The 21,455-nt window shown below is 54.3% G+C and overlaps 1 protein-coding gene across 7 annotated transcripts in view; it reads left to right on the forward strand.

The window, feature by feature from the left end:
- The window catches only part of LOC105480270 (vasoactive intestinal peptide receptor 1), a 35,196-nt gene extending 18,035 nt beyond the window's left edge, over window positions 1–17,161 (forward strand). For 2 of the 7 annotated variants that reach the window (XM_011738871.2, XM_011738865.2), the window contains exons 4-12: window positions 5,598–5,704; window positions 7,120–7,223; window positions 7,717–7,849; window positions 10,416–10,569; window positions 11,108–11,168; window positions 11,440–11,506; window positions 11,878–11,969; window positions 14,565–14,694; window positions 14,933–15,674. In XM_011738871.2, coding sequence (XP_011737173.1) covers window positions 5,598–5,704; window positions 7,120–7,223; window positions 7,717–7,849; window positions 10,416–10,569; window positions 11,108–11,168; window positions 11,440–11,506; window positions 11,878–11,969; window positions 14,565–14,694; window positions 14,933–15,175 — 1,091 coding nt within the window. In that variant the 3' untranslated portion in view covers window positions 15,176–15,674. The other 5 variants (XM_011738867.3, XM_011738868.3, XM_011738869.2 and 2 more) reach the window with 5 other exon arrangements.
- The last annotated feature ends 4,294 nt before the right edge of the window (window positions 17,162–21,455 follow it).

A 21,455-nucleotide genomic window follows, 5' to 3' on the forward strand; every position in this document is an offset into this window, starting at 1 on the left:
GCTCCATGAAGGCCAGTGTGGCTGGAGCAGGGAGAGTGCCGGGGAAGGAGGGAGGGGAGGGACAGGCGGGCTGAGGCCAGACCACACAGGGCCTTGAGGACAGAGGCGAAGACTTGAGTTTTTTCCTAAGTCCAGTGAGAAGTGGGGGGTTTTAAGCGGGGAACTGACAGAGTCCAATTTAGGTTTTTAACTTCTAACTGGTTTCTGTGAGAAGGAAGGATTCTAAGAGTATAAACAGGAAAACCCAATCACAAGGCAGGCAGGAAATGATGATGGATTGAATTCAGGTAGTGAGCTCAGTGCGGGAGAGAAGTGGGAGAGTTTATGGAGGGAATGGGCGTGACTGAGGCAGGGAGGAATCAAGCAGGCCCCACCCTAGGCTTAGGTTTAATGAGCCTTGGGGAAGAAAGAGCAGGACTGGGTGGGGAGCATGGAGGGAGGGGCAGGCCTGGGGTGGGGAGGACTCATGAGGAGCAGAACCTAGATAATTATTCAGAGAGCGAACAGAACTCATGCGTCTCTCACTCCAGGTGGCCTTTTCCTCCCTGGACCCCAGTTTCCCTGTTTGTAAAGTGGGGATGGGTGGTAGACCCCAGGGTCTCTTTGGGGTAAGCCGGTTTGCCCCCAAGTGACTGCTGTTGTGATCTCAGTGGTGAAAGACAGACCTTAAAGCCCTCCTGAGGAGTCTGGGAAGGTCACAGCCATGCCATATTCCAGGCCAATGCCCACCTGGCCTGGCCACCTCCTCCTGGGACACCCAGTGCCTGGGCAGATAACAATGAGCTCCTCTGGCAGGTTTCACAGTGCACGCCATCACTGAGCCTGGAAACCAGCCTTCTCTCTGATCCCTGGAAGCACCTGCTAATTGCCTTTCTCCCTGAGACTCTGCTAACTGCATTTCTCCCCGTGGCTCTTCCTTCTGTCCCTGCTGGAATGTGTCAAGGCAGCTCCTGCCCTTGAGAACCTGGACTCCAGCCCACCATCTAGCTAACCCTGAGGCTGCCGGCATCAATGGGGCCCATACGGTGCCTTTGGACTGACAAGAAAAAGTCAGTCCTTCCTCAGGCAGAGATGACCTCTCACTAGAGCCCACCTAGTGGCAAGCAGAATATGCCTACCAGCCAGGTGCCCTTGTACAGTGAACAACTTACACAGCCATACTCTGTGGGCCTGGTCTCTGAAAATGGTGGAGAGAAATAGGAAACTGCGATTAGGGACTAAAAACAGAAAAAAGACGGTGTTCTCCTGAGCAAGTAGATTAAGGTATGGGCAACCGACCTGAAATTCCAAAGAGGGAAGTTTGCAAGTGTGGGGTAGGGATGATGGCAACACCAACTCACACCCTTTTAGATACAGACCTGGGAAGAAGTATACCCACAGGAAGGGACCTGGTTCTACAGGGAAAGCTAAAGAAAGCTTATAGAAGATAAAAATTGTGGAGAGTTAGAAAAAAGTCATCTACATAGGCTGGATAAAATACCTGAAGGAGGGAGTTTGGCCAGGCAAGGAATAGCTCATTAAGGCACCAAAATGTTCATGGTGGCTCACTTCTTTATTTTTATTTTATTATATTGATGTTTTGAGATAGGGCCTTGCTCTGTCACCCAGGCTGCAGTGCAGTGGCACAATCTTGGCTACAACCTCCGCCTCGCGGGTTCATGCCATTCTCCTGCCTCAGCCGTCCCAGCAGCCGGGACTACAGGCACCTGCCACCACGCCTGGCTAATTTTTTCTATTTTTAGTAGAGACGGGGTTTCACCGTGTTAACCACAAAGGTCTCGATCTCCTGACCTCGTGATCCTCCCGCCTCAGCCTCCCAAAGTGCTAGGATTATAAGCGTGAACCACCATGCCTGGCCTCTACCTTCAAATATTTGAAGAGATATTTAAAAAAATAAATATGGGAGAGCCATTCTGGCTGAGAAAATTCGATGTACAGTCTATGTTAACCATGTCTGTGGGGTCTATGGGATACCTCCCTTCCCCCACCACCTGCATCATGATGCTATAAATAAGAAAACATTGCTGCCAGCCTAGGAAGCTCATCCTTGCTGGCGGGGATGGGGCACTATGGCAGGGAATCAGGAGAGTTCCATGGCAGGGAATCAGGAGAGTTCCACAGTCAGGTCTGGGTGTTAGCATGATCCTTCCAGCTGTCTCAGGCTGTGGAGCTGACAGGAAAGCAGGGGGCTCCTACTTAATCCGGGGGAGATGAGGTGGTGGTGGTGCTGGGGAAGAAGCAGCTGGGAAAGGGCTGGTGACTGATGGGGGAGAGGGGGGAGAGGATCATTCCTCAATTCCTGGCTCCAGAAACTGAGTGGAGGATCCTAGGCACAAGCGGGGGCCATGACTGCTTTTTGAGACATAGTGAGTGGGAGGAGACTGGGAGAAAGGTGGACCTCGCCACCCCTCGGGTCGTCACAGCTATCCTGAGCTTGCTTAGGTGAGGCCCAGCCCAAGTGACAGGCCTCAAAGCAGACCTGGCAAGTGTCCCTCCCATGGTGGAGCCCAGCCTGGCCCAGGCATGCCCTGACGCCCCCACTGTCGCATGCCCTGACCCCTCCAGTGGGGTGTCCCTCCCAGCACAGGGTTAAAGTCCCTTGCTACCTCCCTCCTGCCCTTCATGTCCCCCTCTACAGATATAGGGCCTGCTGGTTTCCAGGCCCAGACTGGAGGGAGACTCTTGGCTGCTTCTTAGGATCCCATGGTGACTGCCATTTCGATCTCCTCGAGAGCGGCTTGCTATGAGGCCTTGACCACAGTCCCAGGGCTCTTCAAAGAGGCCACCTAGCCCCAAAGATGACCCATTGTCCCCTCCCTTCCTCTCCCTCACCATCTATGGCAGCCAGGGCTCCAGAAAACAGAGTGTCCTTTTGTCCACTGCTGGAGCCCAGAAAGATCGGAGTCAGGCGGACCTTGGTCTGCATCTCAGACCTGCTGCTCCCTTGCTGTGTGACCATGGGCAAATCACTTAACCTCTCTTAACCCTGGGATCCCCATATTTTGGTGGGATAATAAAAACTACCAATTCCTAGCCTTAACACATTAATATTTACCCTAACACCTCCGCCACTATACACACACATACACACACACACACAAATACAGTGGCATGGGAAGCTGCTGTGTACATGCCAGAGTCACCCAGGTTTGCTGGCATAATTTTTGATACCAGATGCTTGCTATGTCATTGAGCCTGGCCTCCTCAAGCCCTGGTCCCTCTGGTGAGTAGGCAGCCCAAAGCTCCAGTGTCCCAGCTTCAAGGCTGGGTGATTTTGGCCTTAGTCCTCATTTTTTTTTCTTGAGTCGGAGTCTCACTCTGTCTGCCACCCAGGCTGGAGTGTAGTGGTGTGATCTCGGCTCGCTACAACCTCCATCTCCTGGGTTCAAGCGATTCTCCTGCCTCAGCCTCCTGAGTAGTTCGGACTACAGGCATGCGCCACCACAAGCAGCCCTTAACCCTCTTTTCTACCTGCCCAAGTCTCCTAGGGGGAAGTCCTCAAAAGAATCAGATTGTGGGCCGGGCGCGGTGGCTCAAGCCTGTAATCCCAGCACTTTGGGAGGCCAAGATGGGCGGATCACAAGGTCAGAAGATCGAGACCATCCTGGCTAACACGGTGAAACCCCATCTCTACTAAAAAACACACAAAAAAACTAGCCAGGCGAGGTGTCGGGCGCCTGTAGTCCCAGCTACTCGGGAGGCTGAGGCAGGAGAATGGCGTAAACCCAGGAGGTGGAGCTTGCAGTGAGCTGAGATCGCGCCACTGCACTCCAGCCTGGGCAACAGAGCGTGACTCCGTCTCAAAAAAAAAAAAAAAAAAAAGAATCAGATTGTGGGTGGGAGCCAGGCCCTCAGGGCCTGCAGTTAGCTCCCTGGAACTGGAGCTGAGGAAGGGCTTGCCCTTTGATGAGGGGCTGAGCGGCTGAAGGCTCTGGGCCAGGCCCACCTCTGACTGAAATGATGGGAAGCTGACAGGGGTGCAGGGGGACAGCTGAAGGTTTTTCTCCTTTCCTAGGAGTCTCTTGCAGCAGTGAGGCTGGGAGCCCAGGGCAGAAAAGGGGATGCCAAGGCAGGAAACTCGCCCAGTCCAATGCCTCCTCCTCAGCCAAATCCTTCCTGCCCTCCCTGGGCCACGCAATGGAAATAGACCCAGCCCACAGCTGCTCTTTCCTGGCTGCCCCATCCCCACCCCCCGCTGTCCCTCAGTTCTTCATCCATGAAGTAGGGTGACAAGACCTCTTTCCAAGGGTTGCCAGGAAGATTCACAGAAACGGCGAATATGGAATCATCTGGTATATTCCACGCATACAGTAAAGTTTGGAAATAAACACATGTGCCCAGTGACCCTTCCCGAGCTCACAGGACAGCTTGACCCTCCTGCAGCTCTTTATCTGGTCACCAAAATAAGTTCTCAGGTCACCTCCGTGAAGGTGAGAACCAAGCTTACCTGGGAAGACTCTGGAGAGCAGATCAGCTCTATCCTGTCCTCTCTGTGTGGCCTTTAACCAACCTCTTGGGGCCTCCACTTCTCAACTGTGAAATTGAGTTACGTTCCTCATTGGATGATTGAGGAAATTAAACAGGATGTGCCTAAAGTGCTCTGACCAGCGCTGATATTTGAAAAGTATTCAAAACCTGTTATTGTGATGAGGCTGACAACCGTGATGCTGCTGATGGTGACAATGGCGGCGGTGATGGCGGTGATGAACGGGTACCAAGATGGGGAAGCGAGATTCTTCTCCGGCTCATCTAATTTCTATTCATCCCATCCTCTCCCTCTCTGGGGAGAGGACACCTCCCCAGTGCTGGAGAGTGGGGACCCTCAGTGGTACCCCTCACCTCACATAGCCCTGAAGCGGTCCTGTCCCTTTGCTGCAGCTTCGAGCCTCTGAGGACAGTGGACAGTGCAGCTTCCCTGAAGCCTCAGCCTCTGCTTGTTTCAGCCCCAAGCCCCTGCCATGCTGTGCTGCCTGATTCCCCCTCACGTGCCTTTGCCTGCATAGGTTCCCCTGCCAGGAACTCCTGGCTTCTCCATTCATGAGGATTTCAGATCTGCATGCTTATCAGGTGTTCCCAAACCCAACCCCTCCTCATCCCCACACCCTTGCTCCCCGTTCAGCAGCACATCTGAACCCTTCCAGGTGTGAGAGGAAACCCAGCCCCACAGGCCCAGGCAGGCTGACTGGGGAGGCTTGGGCAGGCCTGGGCCCCCCTCCCCCAGCCGTGGCCTTGTGACAAGGGTCAGCACTCTGCTCACAGCAAGGGTCAGGAATCATTCTGTGACAAGGATCCAGGCAGGGTCTGTGATAAGGATCAGAGTGTATGTTGTACTTGGGGTCAGGTTCAGACCATAACAAAAGGACTGAGCCCAAGAATGTCTGCTCTGATTTTGTCATCAGTGCAGGAGCCCTGAAGAGGCTTTTCCCTGCCCCAGGTGCCCCCACGGTGCCCTGGGTAACTGGGTCAGGGCAGCTGGAGCCTGACAGCACCAGGGTTGGTGGGAGTAGGGCTGAATTCTCTGCCCTGTTCCAAGCAGAGACAGCCAGGTCCCTGTGCTCCCAGCCTCAGCCTTTGTCCTTGCCCCGCCCTCCACCCAGGCCGCAATGTGAGCCGCAGCTGCACCGACGAAGGTTGGACACACCTGGAGCCCGGCCCGTACCCCATTGCCTGTGGTTTGGATGACAAGGCAGCAAGTTTGGACGAGGTGGGCCTCACGGCACCGACACCCCACCTGCAGAGCGCCGGGGCCCACCTAGGCGACTTTGATCTCTCCCACCAAGGGGTGCAGTTGCTGTCTGTGTGGGAGCAGGACTCCTGGAGTCTGCCCTCCTCTAGCCTCCTCCAGGCCTGCCTTTCTGGGGTCCCAACGCTTGGCTCCCCCTGACAGGGTATGGGAGGAGGCTTTCCCACAGGAGGGGCCCCCAGAGCAGCGAAAGCTGAAGCAGCATCCCCAGGCTGGGCCACCACACTGCCTCATGGGAGTCTCACTTCAGCCCGGGAGTTGGCAGGGCATGCAGACACCAGCACCCCATCCCATCCAGAGGGGAAACTGAGGTGCTGCAGGTCCTGGAAGGAACCAGCTTTGGCTACCAAATAGCCAGTCAGGAACAGGGACAGAGCCTGTTGTCCTCAGTCCCAGGACAGATATCTGCCCCAGAGCAGTTAAAACGTAGGTGGCCTCTGTAAAGACTGGGGAACCTGGTAAGGACATTGATGGGGAGGCTGGAGTACTCAGCTAGGAGCCCCTCACTGCTTTAGGGTGTAAATGCATGTATGTGTGTCTGTCTGCGATGACATCTGCCCCACCCTCAGGCACCCTTCTCAGACGGGCTTTCACTCCACCCACCCCCAAGGGCAGCAATTTCTTCAGAGGCCTTTGAAGCCCACTGGAGCCATAGGCCCTCATTCCCTCTTAACCACTGGACTCTTCTCAGGCAGGCGTGGGAGGCGGAGAGGAAGGAGGGGCTTGCCTAGTGGCTGTTGTGCTGCACTGCACCTGCGTCCATGGGGAGGGCATCAGGAGAGGGGACCAAGCAAGACGCCCTTGGGGTCTAGCTTTGCCCTCCTCCCCAAGAAAGGCCAGACTGCCCTCATCCCACCAACCCCAACTCCCAAGAGCCCAAAATGGGACATTAGTGCCAGTGTCTTCTTTGACATCCTGCAACCTCTGCATGCCTCTCCTCCCTGCACAAAGACAGGGCCTCAAGGGGTGTCTGAAGGGCAAGCAGACCTGGCCCCTAGGGTGCCCAGCTCAGAGATGGCACAGAAGGGAACCCGGGCACATGGCTGGAGACATGAAATTAACAAAAGGGACGTGCAAGGTCTTCATTCTCTCCCTCACCAACTTGTCCCTCATAAAGATGCAAAGAGAGGGAGTACATTCAACCCCCACCCCACCCTAAGACACAGTCCTGCCCTGTCTGTGGAAACCAGGGCGTCAGGGGTCAGGGGATTGAAGAGCTCTGCTCAGCTGCTCTTGGGAGCCTCAGACCTCAGCCTGCTCATTTGCTGAGGCAGGGGTGGGCAGGCAGAGTGTGTAGGGCACCCCACCCCTGCCAATACCCCCTAGATGAGCCTCCCACCCCACCACCCAAGAGCCTATCCCTGTCCCTCCAACAGCAGCAGACCATGTTCTACGGTTCTGTGAAGACCGGCTACACCATCGGTTACGGCCTGTCCCTCGCCACCCTTCTGGTCGCCACGGCTATCCTGAGCCTGTTCAGGTGAGGCCCAGCCCAAGTGACAGGCCTCAAAGGAAACCTGGCAAGTGTCCCTCCCACAGTGGAGCCCAGCGTGGTGCAGGCATGCCCTGACCCCTCCACCGTTGCCCCCCAGCAGCACACAGTCCCCAGCTCCTGCCAGGCCAGCTTCCCTTGGGAAAGGCAGATGACCGAGCTGTTCCATGTGTTGCAACCTAGTCTCCCCTAGGATAGCCCTGCACTTGGGGACAGGGCACCAGAGGGTGGGGTCTGCACACAGGAATGAGGTTTCTGGGGTCACACACGAGGCTGAGGCACTTGGGAGCCCAGCTGCACAGGAGGATGGGGTACCGGGGCTGGGGCTCGTAGTTCTGGATGGGACCCCCTTCGAGGCAGGGCCTGCCCTCTGGAGAACACATGCTCCCCTGCCCCACCCTTGCTCAGAGCATGGGACAGCATTGGCTGGGGTGGGGATCCAAGGCCCCTTTGGCCTCCCAGATCTGCCCACCCCATGCAGGAAGCTCCACTGCACGCGGAACTACATCCACATGCACCTCTTCATATCCTTCATCCTGAGGGCTGCTGCTGTCTTCATCAAAGACTTGGCCCTCTTCGACAGCGGGGAGTCGGACCGGTGCTCCGAGGGCTCGGTGAGGACCCTGGCCCTGGCCCACCTCCCTCAGTTTCGCCCTTATCTTTAGCCACCGTAATCTCCTCTTCTCCCCCTCTTTCTCCCTCTCCCTCCTTCCTCTTCCCTCCCATCCCACCCCTCAATCCAAGGATGGCCCAACCCCCACCCAACCCCACCTGGCAACTCCTCAAATCACACTCCCCTCTGGCAACAGAAGATGTTGCTCACCCATCTGGGAGCTCACGGACCCGCCCCCGCCAGTGAGAAAAGCAGATGGGAAATGGGACACGTCATGGCCACAGCCCAGAGCCCCTGTACCACCTGTTGCTAACTTCCTATGTGGCCTTGGGGAACTTACAGCCTCAGTGTCCCCATCTGTGCAAGGACTTCCATTCCTTCCAACTCTGCCCTCTGTCACCTGTATAGCAAGGGCTGTGTTCACCATGCCACTTTTCCTACTCCCCCCATCCCCGTGCCATCTGGAGTGGGTCCAAACATATGCATTCCTCCTCTTTTGTTCTGATCCTGACATCAAGCTGGTTCTGGGCCTTCCTAAGGAAGAGAGGTAAAAGGAGCATCTAAGGAATTCATTGCCAGTCACTAAGGAGGCCATCTCCGAGGGATTCTGAGGGACCCCCTCTGAGTACCTCAAGCTTTGACAGAGAGCTTGAGACCAGCCCAGCCCCCACTCATTCCTTGTGGTCAGTATCTCCTTGCTTCATGCATGACCCCAGAGGCAGTGCATTATATCAGGGGTCAGCAGTACCTTCTCCCCAAAGAGTGAAATGATCATACTGGAATCTCAGGCATTTCAACAAGGGGCAGAGAAAATCTAGGGGACCCACCTTGGCCACTCCCAGAGCTTCTCAGAGGTTCTGTCCCAGAAGCCAAGTCAGACATGAGCAGTGCGAGCCACGGGACCTGAGGAGGAACCTGCTGCCTCCTGTGCACATGTTAAGGATAATTATGGAGACTGGCTTCCTGATTCATTACTGCAAAGCTTTTCTGAGACTAGAAGGAAGCACAGATAACTGTCCTGGTAAAGAGCTGAGCTATGGCCAGGCGTGGTGGCTCATGCCTGTAATCCCAGCACTTCTGGAGGCCAAGGCAGGCAGATCACGAGGTCAGGAGTTCAAGACCAGCCTGACCAACATGGTCAAACCTTGCCTCTACTACAAATACAAAAAAATTAGCCGAGATTGCAATGAGCCGAGATCACGTCATTGCACTCCAGCCTGGGCGACAGAGCAAGACTCCATCTCAAAAAAAGAAAAAAAAAAAAAAGAGCTGAGTTATTCTCCAAAAGCAAATGGGGGGAAGATGGGAAGGCAAGAACTCCTGTAACTGGAGGGACTGAAGTGAGACCTGAGGAAGGACTTTCCAACCAAAGGGAGTGGTGCGGGCATTAGGGGAGGGGAGGCTTCTCTCTGAGGATCTCTCAAACCAAGGGTACAGGAAGGAAGGGTGGGAACCAATGTTCTGGGTACAGGAGGAAGTGGAAGCCAGACAGTTTCCTGGTGGAGGGTGGCTTTAAGCCCTGGCTCACAGACATCTAGGCTTGATCTGAAATAGGGGACTTTCTGGGAGGGGACAGAAGGCCCAGAATACCTTCCAGTCATGCCAACAGGGCCACCCAGAGGCCCGTGATTGCCCTACTCATGGGTCTCCCTGACTCCTTCATGGTCCTTGTCTGCCTGAGAAAACCATTCTTCCACTAGGTCCTCTGAACCCCAGGAGGAATGGCCAACTCTCCCCTCTTCTCTTCTTCATTTCTACTTCCTCATCTCCTACCCTCTTCTCAGTCCCAGTCTCCCTCCACACTTCCATCTGGGCCCCACTCCACAGTCCACAGCCCTCCACCCCACCACACTCAGCAGACTCTTGCAAACTCAGGCAAGAATTCTCCCTCATACCTTCCAGCTACCTTCAATACAAATTGGCATTAGATGAATGAGTGGGTGGGGTGGGGGTGTGGATGGGCAGGTTGGTGGATGGCTAAGTAGGCAGCAGAATAAATGGGTAAAGTAAGGAAGATTGGACAGATGATGGGCAGAGGGGCAGGTAGGTAGATAGGTGGGTGGATGCATGAGTGGATTGATGGGTGGGTACAGAGATGAATGGATGGGTAGATGACTGAGTGAGTTGGTAGATGAACAGAGAGATAGGTGAGTAGGTGGATGGATTGATAGATGGGAAGATGATAGATGATGGATGGATACATGGATAAAAGATGGATAAATTGATGAGTTGATAGTGAATGTCTAGTGAGTGAGTAGGTAAATAAATGGATATGTGGATAGGTGGGTGGATGATTGAATGAGCTTACGGGTAGATATATAGATGGGAAGATAAATAGATGAATTGATGGATGGATAATTAAAATCACCAGTTTACCCCAAAGTATCAGAGGATCTAAAATTAGGGAAAATGGGAAAACCAGAGTACATTTTTAAGGGGATAATGCAAAACAACAAAGAAATTAAACTGGCTGCACTGCAACTGTGTTTGTGCCCCCAGACATAGGTGTGGGCAGTCAAGGACCCTTGACAGCCCCAGTGAACCTGTCTTTTCTCCTCCCCCTGCAGGTGGGCTGCAAGGCAGCCATGGTCTTTTTCCAATATTGCATCATGGCCAATTTCTTCTGGCTGCTGGTGGAGGGCCTCTATCTGTACACCCTGCTTGCCGTCTCCTTCTTCTCCGAGCGGAAGTACTTCTGGGGGTACATACTCATCGGCTGGGGTATGGTACCAGGGAGGGCTTCCAGGCTGGGGACAGAGGGGGCAAGGCCTGGAGAACTCCCTAGGGGGAGGGTGCTAAGCTGGCTTGCAGTCCTACGTCTTGCTTAGCTGCAGGTCCTACCTGCAAGAATATCAGCCAAGGGTCGAGAAAGTCCTCAAAATGTCTGAGCCCAGGACAAGTCCCTCAGGCTGCAGCTGCACCTAGGGCTGACCTTTGGGACAGTTTTTATGAACATCTTTCCATTTCCCTTTAGCCCCCGAAATACACAGGGCCACTGCTAATCTATAGAGGGCCTCTGTCACAATTGGAAAGAGAATGTCCATCCAGGTAGACAGAGCCCTTCAGGCATGCAGCTTCACCCCCTCAGTGGAACATCCCTCCGCGGTGAACAACCTATGCAACCAAAGACAACAGCCTGACAACCCACCCTTTTCTCTCTCCCTCCCTCTCCTTGCTTTTCTCTGAAATCTCTCCTTCATGCCCTCTACCCCTGCTTCCTGTGCCCTCTCTGCTCTTTCACTCTCCCTGGGCCTGACAGGGGTACCCAGCACATTCACCATAGTGTGGACCATCGCCAGGATCCATTTTGAGGATTATGGGTGAGCTGCTGCCCCACACACTCCCCCAGCCGCCGTCACTTGGGCAGGCCCCCTGGGTGGGATGATAATGCCATCTGGCCTTGGTGAGTGGACAAAAACCACAGCTCTCGGGCCAGAGGGGAGGCTGGAGGAGGACCTGGGGAGCAACAGATTCTGGGCCCGGGGTCGCTAAAGGGCTCAGGAGCAGAGCTGGGGACAACTGGGGGAGGTGCTGCTGACTCTCTCTCTGGCTGAGGACAGACCCTCTCATTCCTCCCTACACTCTGCTCAGGTGCTGGGACACCATCAACTCCTCACTGTGGTGGATCATAAAGGGCCCCATCCTCACCTCCATCTTGGTAAGGTACCCTCCCACCACCTAGAGGTGGGAAAATAGGCCCAAAGGCAGGCAACTTAGCCCAAGGTCACACAGGAAATTAGTATCTAGGTCAGAACTGAAACGTAGCTTCCTAATGCCCAATGCAGGATCATCCCCACCCCTGTCCCACTAGTTCTTGCTTGAGTGTAAGCGGATTGGGAGCACAGTCCTTAGGGATGTGAAGGAGGTAGAGTTCCTGGATGACCTGCCCAAAGGGGAAGCACCAGAGGAGAGGTAAGATAGAGAGAGGGGCAGCAGGACCCTGGGAAAGAAGACAGGCCAGCAGCCGAGGGGCCTGGACACCTCAGCCTTCCCACTCTGACTGCTCAAACTTGGGTCCTCACCCACTAGGTGAACTTCATCCTGTTTATTTGCATCATCCGAATCCTGCTTCAGAAACTGCGGCCCCCAGATATCAGGAAGAGTGACAGCAGTCCATACTCGTGAGTGTGGGCCTAGTGCCTCAGCCCCCAGAACCTCCATCCCCAGTCCTCAAATCATCCCACATCTCCTTGAAGTCCTCCCACCCCAAACATCCAGAGTCACCAAAGAGCCATATTGTTCTTGCCCACCTCCACCATGGCCTGACTCAGCCCACCACCATCCCCTGCTCCAGCCTCACCCTCACCAGGCTGCACTCAGAGCCCCACACATGCATCTCCTGCCCACACTCACGTAGCATCCTTCCCAGGTATGCATCTGCTGCCAATCCAGGGAGCTCAAGAGGACACCGATGTCTTGTTCATACCATGTGCCCAGTCCCTGGCATGTGCCTCACATGGAAAAGGGGTGCAATCAACACATAGTAGATGCATGCCCTCAGGGAGGCCCCAGTCTGCCAATGAGACAGCCATGTTCAGGACTCAGTATTCCTCAGTAATAATGATGACTCCTGCAGTTTACATGCCAGGCACATGCTAAGGGATTTCCATGCATCATGTCATTTCATCCACACAGTGCCCTGTAAAATTATCCTTATTTTACAGAGAGGAAACTGACATACACTCCCTTCTCCTCGAGGGTTTTGGAGCATGTCACCATGGGCAGGGAGAAGGGGGCACAGTGTCCATGGACCAGGGCTTGGAAAGGTGTCAATACTGTTCCCCCTGCTTAGGGGGACTGGAGGAAGAGGCAGGTTTTTTGAGGGAGCAACAAGGCTTGAAGACAGAGCTAAAGAAACATGAAAAATGTGAAAAGCGAGGCTGTAGGAAGGCAGGTAGGGTCTGCATGCCCACAGATGGGAGTAGGAGATTGAGTATCAGTGCTATTCACACAAGACAAACCCAGGACGTCCCACAAGGCCTTCCAGTCCTGGGATTCTTCTCAGCCTGCCTTCTCTTTGGAGAGTCTGTGCTGTGGTTCTAAGATTCCTGGCTAGAATGTCACATGCTGCTGGATTTAGGATTCTATTCTGGAATCCTGTGATTCTCCCTGATGAGACTAAGACTCACATTCTTGGTGTGACCGCATTCTCTCCTGCCAGGTGTGTAGGCGGAGCTTCCCTTCCTGTCTGAGAAGGAAAGGCTCAGTGGGGGTCTGCAGTCTGCTAAGGGGCAGCACATTGAGCCTGTGCACCCTCATCCTCTCCTTTGCCGATGGGACCTTATTTCCCCCAACTTACGATGGTACAAAAGGTCCTGAATCTGAGGCAAACAGAGCTGGCCATGGTCAGGGCCAGGTCTGTGTGGTGAGACAGAAAGGAAACAGTTGTCAGCAGGCAGAAGGGGTGGGGGTAATCGGAGATGAAGCTCCTCAAGGAGAGGCTGTCAGCTCCCACTCTCCACCTCCCCATAAGCCTTTGATTTAAAGAAAGCCTCCATCTGTTAGCCTCGGGTGCGTGGGATAGTTTTGCAGCCGAAGAGGGATGGGCAGTGCTCAGGATCTTGGCATGGTTGAGAACCAGGTCCAGGAAGGGGTGGGATGGGCAAGGCCAGCTCCTCTGCCCCCAGCTTGCTGTGGGACCTCAGGCCTTGGACTAGGCTTCCTTGGACTGACTGCTAAGGCAGGAGAGACAGAGTCAGAGATCCTCCCTATCCACACCCCACCTCTCCTAGCCAGGGATCTATGGGCTCACACTGCCTGGATGAGCTATGAGGTCAGGTGGCTGGGAGGCCTGAACCAGGAAGAGCCCTGGACCATGGGAAGGGGGTGAGCATTTAGAATGAATACTGACCCTACTGAGCATACAAGGCTGTGAAGGAGAATCTGGTCCTTCAGAGCATGCTGGGAGTATATGCAATCCCAGAGAAGCTGGCAACTTCTGGAGAAGCAGACACAGCAGAAAAAAACACAGACAGAGGGTGATACTGATTAATTCTGGGTTGTCCCTGGTGATCAGGCATGAACTTGGGTCCCCATCACCCTCCCAAGTGGCCCTGAGCATATGTGGTCAGCCCCCCAGTTAGAAAGACTTGCTTCCTAGTACGTCTTCTCTCATGGTCTCTCATGGATGCACTGTGCTTCATAGTATCCAGAACACTTCCAAGTTCATAGTGAGCCCTTGTTTCTATAATTTGACTATGTCAAGCATACACTTACTGCATTATACAAATTGGAAAAACTGAGACCAGGAGAGGAAGAACCAGAATCTCTTGTTGCCTAAGAGATTTTTTACTGCTCTTGATGGCTGAGAGCATCCTCTACTGCAATGATGAGGTAAGCCTCTCCCAGACCAGGGGGCCCAGGCAACAGAACTCCCAATAGTGGATTTCAGCTAACATGTCTCTGTTAGCATCATTCTCACTGGACTCTCCTTTACTTCTTACCCTCTCTCCTCCAGAAGGGTGAGAATAGAGGGAGTTTCTTTCTCTCTCATGCTTCCCTCCAGGCCAGGAGGGCTGGGGGCAGAAGGGCAGAGGCACTGCAGCTGTGGAACAGGAACAGAGAAGGGCATAATATTTAGAGGAACCTACAGTCCATCCTCACACATCCTGGTCATTGTCCCCATCTTCTGTGCCTCCAGCTGCCCCCATGCTATGCCCTATCAAATCCACATGTGTGGACACACAGACTCATGGCCTGTCCCTCCCTGTCTCCAGGAGGCTGGCCAGGTCCACACTCCTGCTGATCCCCCTGTTTGGAGTGCACTACATCATGTTCGCCTTCTTTCCTGACAATTTTAAGCCTGAAGTGAAGATGGTCTTTGAGCTCGTCGTGGGGTCTTTCCAGGTATGGGCTGTTGACTTAAGGCTGCATTCTTCCCTGGCTTTTAAGGGAATTCAACCTGGAGTCTTGGCCCTTGCCACTGGATTCCAATCTTTTTACCGTAGTAAGTATTAGATAAGCACCTACTTTGTGCTTAGCTCTTTCCTTAACCAGGGGAACACAGGGGCTAGAGCCGGGGGAGGGGCAGGGCTGGGGGCTTCCGGTCTGTCTACCTCACCTCTCCTGCACTCTTCCTTCTCAGGGTTTTGTGGTGGCTATCCTCTACTGCTTCCTCAATGGTGAGGTAAGCCCCTCCCAGTCCTTGGTGCTCAGGCAATGGAACTCCCAGGACCAGGGTCCAGAAACATTGGTGGGATATGTGCAGAGCAAGGGCAGGTTAAACCTTGCTACTACAAGTATGGTCCTCAAACTAGTAGCACGGGTGTCACCTAGGCCCTTGTTAAAAATGCACATTTCTGGGACCACCCCAGACCTGCTAGCTTAGAATCTGCATTTTAATAATTATTTAAAAAAACAAACAAACAGGTTTTTACTAAACCCCAGGGGGATTCCTGTGCACAACAGAGTTTGAGAAACACCTAGTTAAGTGGCTGTGTGCAGTGAGTGGGGAGGGGTAAGGGCTTCCAGTGAAGGTTGAGTTGCTGTGGAGCTCCGGTTACTATACACAAAAACCCACTCAAGCGAGCTGGAGACCCAGCATGGGAAGAATTGGGGTACAGGGACCCCTAGGCAGCATATCCCTCTCTCTCCCTGGACTGTTTTCTCGGATCCTCTCTGCCTCTCACCTCCTACCATTCCAAGGCCTCATTTTGAACCTGGCCTCAACCCAGTCCCAAGTGTGCACCGCCGGAGGCAGCACCGGGGTCTCTCCATTTTGATTTCCTGAAGAGGATAAGACTGGCTAGTTCAGAACCCTAAGTCCAGGGCAGCCCAATCAGCAGTGGAAAAGGCTCCACAGCAGCGGACCTGACCACCTTCCCCTCTCCTAGGTGCAGGCCGAGCTGAGGCGGAAGTGGCGGCGCTGGCACCTGCAGGGCGTCCTGGGCTGGAACCCCAAATACCGGCACCCGTCGGGAGGCAGCAACAGCGCCACATGCAGCACGCAGGTCTCCATGCTGACCCGCGTCAGCCCCGGTGCCCGCCGCTCCTCCAGCTTCCAAGCCGAAGTCTCCCTGGTCTGACCACCAGGATCCCAGGGGCCCAAGGCGGCCCCTCCCGCCCCTTCCCACTCACCCCGGCAGACGCCGGGGACAGAGGCCTGCCCGGGCGCGGCCAGCCCCGGCCCCGGGCTCGGAGGCTGCCCCCCTGGCCCCCTGGTCTCTGGTCCGGACACTCCCAGAACACGCAGCCCTAGCGCCTGCCTGGAGCGTTTCTAGCAAGTAAGAGAGATGGGAGCTCCTCTCCTGGAAGATTGCAGGTGGAACTCAGTCATCAGACTCCTCCAAAAGCCCCCTACGCCAATCAAGGGCAAAAAGTCTACATACTTTCATCCTGACTCCGCCCTCTGCTAGCTCTTCTGCCCAATCGGAGGAAAGCAACCGGCGATCCTCAAACAACGCCGGTGTGATCTGAGGGCAGAAAGGTTCTGCCCCGGAAGGTCACCAGCACCAACACCACGGCAGTGCCTGAAATTTCACCATTGCTGTCAAGTCCCTTTGGGTTAAGCATTACCACTCAGGCATTTCACTAAAGATGCAGCTCACTACCCCCATTCTCTCTTACTCTTAGCTACCAGCTTCTCAAAGTGGGTTATTCTGGAGTTTTCGTTTGGGGACCACAGTTGTCTTAGTGGTTCCCCACCGAAGTGGAGTGGCCCCAGGGTCAGTCTGGTGGGAGGACGATGCAACCCAAGGACTGAGGGACTCTGAAGCCTCTGGGAAATGAGGAGGCAGCCACCAGCGAATGCGAGGTCTCAGACTAAGCCAACCTGCTCTGCAAGTCTCAGTGGCTTCATCTGTCAAGTGGGATCTGTCACACCAGCCATACCCATCCCTCTGGGCTGCGGAAGCAACAGGAATCAAGAGCTGCCCTCCTTGTCCACCCACCTATGTGCCAACTGTTGTAACTAGGCTTGGAGATGTGCACCCATGGGGTCTGACAGAGAGCAAATACCTCACCCTGCTACACATACAGGATTTGAACTCAGATCTGGCTGATAGGAAAGTGAAAGCACAGACTCTTACTGCTAACTTTTGTGTATTGTAACCAGCCGGATCCTCTTGGTTATTTGTTTACCACTTATATTATTAATACCATTATCCCTAAATCTTTCTTCCCACCCCACCCTCCCTGGAGTGTGGCTGAGGAGGCCTCCAGCCCATGTATCATCTGGACAGCAGCCTGCTGGTCACAGCCTCCTCTGTCTGCCCTTCACCCTGGTGGCCACTCAGCTTCCTACCCACACCTCCCCCAGAAGATCCCCTCAGGACTGCAACAGGCTTGTGCAACAATAAATGTTGACTTGGTCTGGCTTGGTTCCCCTGGTGGTTGGTGTTCTCATATGGCCTAAAATGGGACCAGCTTTCAACTTGGAACCATCTTCCCCCACCCAAAGGATGGGTGATCTAATACATTACTGAAACCAGATGCCTCCACTCTTTTGGCTTTTGACAGAAATCTATATTTTCATATGAGGCATTCACAGTTCTAAGGGCCTTCAGCTCCCATCTTTTTGAGTGGTATCCTCTCTCCTCTGAGTGTGATGAAGTAAGACCAGGTCCCCATTGTGTTCCCCCACTCCTTAAATACAGCCAAAAAAGACCATTATAATCTCAGATTATACAAAACAGCTGGCAGAGCTGCCCAGAGTCCCAGAAATTGTTGAGTGTGAGTGTTTCACAGGCCGCAGTCATTCCTGCAAACAAGGGCCTAGGATGACCATGTTGCGATTACCCAGGGCTCAGCCAAGAGGAGGTAGGTAGTGGACAAAACAAATGCCACCAACACAAGTCGAGTGAGCAGAGACAATATGCTACTAATAAAAAGGTTTAGACACAGAGGCAGTATGGCAAATAACATCAGTCAGCAAGAGATGTCTCCAAAGCCGTTGCCCATGCTGACCTCCTTGGGTCCCACCTCCTGCAAACTTGCTAGAGGAGCAGGAGATGGATGTCAAGCTGGTAAAATGTGGTCAGAATGGGCTGGCGAAGGCTCAGATCTGCCTGCCCAGCTTCTTCAATGCCTTGTCTGACCCAGTACCATCCCAGGACCCATCATCAATGACAGTTCCAACCAGCATCCTCAGAGGCCAGAGTCAGGGGTGTTCAGGTCAGAATAGAAGTGACTATGAGCCATGGGCAGAGGCACCTCCAGGGAAATGCCCTTTGATCAGTTGCCCAGCATATCCAGGAGTGGCACGGTCTCTCCATCTAGATTCACACTCCATGCCCTGCCCTGTGCATGGTCAGTCATAAGACCGAGAAGGAGGCACTGTCCCTAACCTTGACCTCAGGTACCCCCAGGCCTGCTAGAGAGAACATTCTCAGTAGCCCCCACCCCTGCCCAGACCAACAGTGGTGACCACCTATGAGGTACTGGTGGTGGAGAGCTGAGCTGGGGCATCTAGAACTTGTTTCATTCTTCCCTGAGCATCTTCTTTTTTTTTTTTTTTTGAGATGGAGTCTCGCTCTGTCTCCCAGGCTGGAGTGCAGGGGTGTGATCTTGGCTCATTGCGACCTCCACCTCTCAGGTTCAAGCAATTCTCCTGCCTTACCCTCCTGAGTAGCTGGGACTACACGCGTGCACCATCACACCTGGCTTATTTTTGTATTTTTAGTAGAGATGAGGTTTTGTCATGTTGGCCAGGCTGGTCTCGAACTCCGGACCTCAGGTGATCTGCCCACCTCAGCCTCCCAAAGTGCTGGAATTACAGGTGTGAGCCACTGCACCCAGCCTACTGACCCTGAGCATCTTGCATTCCCGCCACTCCAAGGCATAGGAGTTGAGAGATAGGGGACAACCTGTCCATGTTCCCCTCACCCAACTGGGGCATGTCTCTCTCTCTAAACTGCTTCCAGAGACCTTGTCCACCCCATACTTCTCAGTAAGGTCCAGAAGACCCAGCCCTTGTCATTTAATCCCAATTCTGCTTCACACTTTCTCAGAGATCATGGGCAGGTCTCCTGAGTATGAATCTCTCAATCCACCTGCACAATAGGGAGGGTTCTAGATGACTTTGCTTAGCCCCTGGCTAAGGCACAGGCGGCTAATGAGGAGGGGCTGCCCAGAGCCTTCTGCCACCCACTCTGCCTCCCTGGGCTCAGAGGGAGGACAGCAGCTGGTGGGAGGAGCCCCAAGCAGTTGGGGGCTGAGGCATACACAGAGGATGGAGGCTGTGCAGAAAACAAGGTCAGAGACCTGGCAGGACTCCTTGAGAGATGAGCTCAGGCCAGTAGAAGAAAGGAGAAGGGAGAGGGGGGACAGAAATGCAGAGGAAAGGGCAGCACCTTGCCTTCCAGGTTAGGACCCTATAGACTGCCTGGGCTGTGTGAAGGCTGAGAGGGGCCCCCACACCACACTGTACCTGCCCCACCCACCACAGTCCCTGATATCCCCTGTATTCGTGTGTCATGGCTTTGGGGTAAGGCAGACAGCCTGGGTAGGGGACCAGTTGTCAGCCAAGAAGGTGGAGAGTGAATGAAGCAGAGAGCCAAGATGTGGGCAACAAAAGGGAGGACATAGGTGGGGCCTTGCTCAGAGAGGCTATTGGGAAGGGCAAAGCTTAGTGATGAGCACTTACGGATGGTGAGAAGCCGAAACACAGTCTCCCAGGCCGGAACAGCCGTGGAGTAATGGGGTTGGCCACAAGCAGGACTTTTCCTGGTCCCATGCTTCTCCCCCTGCCCCGCCCGCTCCCAGGTCCCTTGCCAGGTACCTGTCGGGCCAGGCCAACTCATCTCTATCGCCCCCTGGTGGATGCTTTAAGGACTTCACTAAGGTTAGGCTCAGTGCCCAAACACCTGGGTGGAGGCCCATTCCTAGGAGGCCAGGTGACCCAGAGGGAGGGCCTCTCTCCTGAGCGCCACGCAGAGGGAGATACAAGAGGGAGGAGGCAGTGAGGTGGTGAGGCCACAGGACTGATTCTCAAGCTTTAGTCTGAAATTAAGGTGACCCAGGGCCTGGCCCTTAGACCCAGGCCACTGACCTCTGCTGCACACAAACCCTGCCGCAGACCCAGCTGTAAGCCCCGGTAGAGCCCAGCCCCTGACTGGCCACAGGCTGGACCCTAGCCACTAACTGAGCCCTAAGCCCAGTCCCTGAGGGCAAAGCCCAGTTGACTCATGTGGGTACCTCCTGGAAAGACAAGGACAAGGAGCACCCCACCATCTCCATGCAGAGAGCCACCATCCCTCCACAGCAGAGGCCACCATCTGGGTGATTCCTGCCACTCCAGGGCACAGGCTGCCCAAGGAGGGTGGCCAGTTCAGTTTGCCAGCAGCATGGATAGGGGACAGTGTCTCAGGTGAGGCAACATCGAGGTGGTCTCTGAGGACTAGGTACGGGTCTCTGGGTCCCAAGGGAACATGATGGGTGCCAGGGATACCTGAATCCTAGAGGGCAGGCATAGGGGTCCTTTCCAGCAGGAACACAGTGGAGGCTTCCTAAGTGAGGCCGAGGGGATGATGGCGGGTTTGGGGCAGGCCACTCTGGCTGCTGAGAAGAGCCCAAGGGGCAAGCTGGGAAAAGCTGTCAGTTCCGCATCCAGGTGAGAAGGAGGAGGGCTGGGGAAATGGTGACCTGGTTTGGGACATGCTGAATGTAATGGCTGCAGTACATCTGGGAAGAAGCTCCAAGGCTACTGGAATCAGGACCTAAAGTGAAACAGAGCTCGGGTGGCAGGTGGGGACACAGGGCGGCCCCCTTGGGGAGGGGGTGTGGGGGGAGTGTATATCCCCAGGGACCCCCACCTGCTCTGCTGGCAGGGGTGGGGTGAAGAGTCAGAATCAGCCTCTCCATTCTCACCGCTCGCCCAGGGCCTATTTTAATGAACAATGATCCAGCCTCCCCCAATGTGGGAACAGGAACTGCTCTTCTCTCTCCCGGGGGAGGGGGCCGGAGCCACAGCTGGCAGTCATTAAACACCCCAATCAGGCCAGGGATGGCCAAGATATTAATAGGCAGGAGCCAGTGACCCTGGAGACACAGCCTCCTAGGAAGAGGGACAGTAACCCCAGCAGGCTATGGGGATGAGGAAGACAGGTCAGAAGGCCACCCTGGCAATGCCCCAGCCTCTACACAGGACAGATGGGGTAACCAAAGGCCATAGAAGGGAAAGGACATGCTTGAGTCACCAGGAAAGTCACTGATAGAGCCTGGCCTTGAACCTGGTTCTCTAAACCCCAGAGCCCTGCCTCTTCCATTACACACATCATCATAGCTGAGACCATTAGGGGTACCCTGTGTGGAAACACATGAAGAGTAGGCCTAATCAGTGACACTGACTCTTTGTTTAAAATCTTGATATTTTGCTCATTATTATGTTTTGCATTAATTTTGATATTTTAAAAATACTAGATTAAAATATTATCTTGATCACTGAGGTTTTTTTGCCACCCCTTTCAATTTTGCACCTGAAGCAAGTACCTTGCTTGCCTCACTCTAATGCCAGCCCAGCTCCCGGGTTCCCAGCATCCCCGTGTCCCAGGATGTCAGCATGGAAGAAACTCTGGAGAGCTCCAGACTGGTCTTTATGTGGCCCAGAGGGAAAGGATCCTGTCAGGGCGATGTCTACTAGAAGGAGGCAGCTCCAGAGCAAATTCAGTGGC

This window comes from Macaca nemestrina, chromosome 2 (genome assembly GCF_043159975.1).
Source record: "Macaca nemestrina isolate mMacNem1 chromosome 2, mMacNem.hap1, whole genome shotgun sequence".
Classification (NCBI taxonomy): domain Eukaryota; kingdom Metazoa; phylum Chordata; class Mammalia; order Primates; family Cercopithecidae; genus Macaca; species Macaca nemestrina.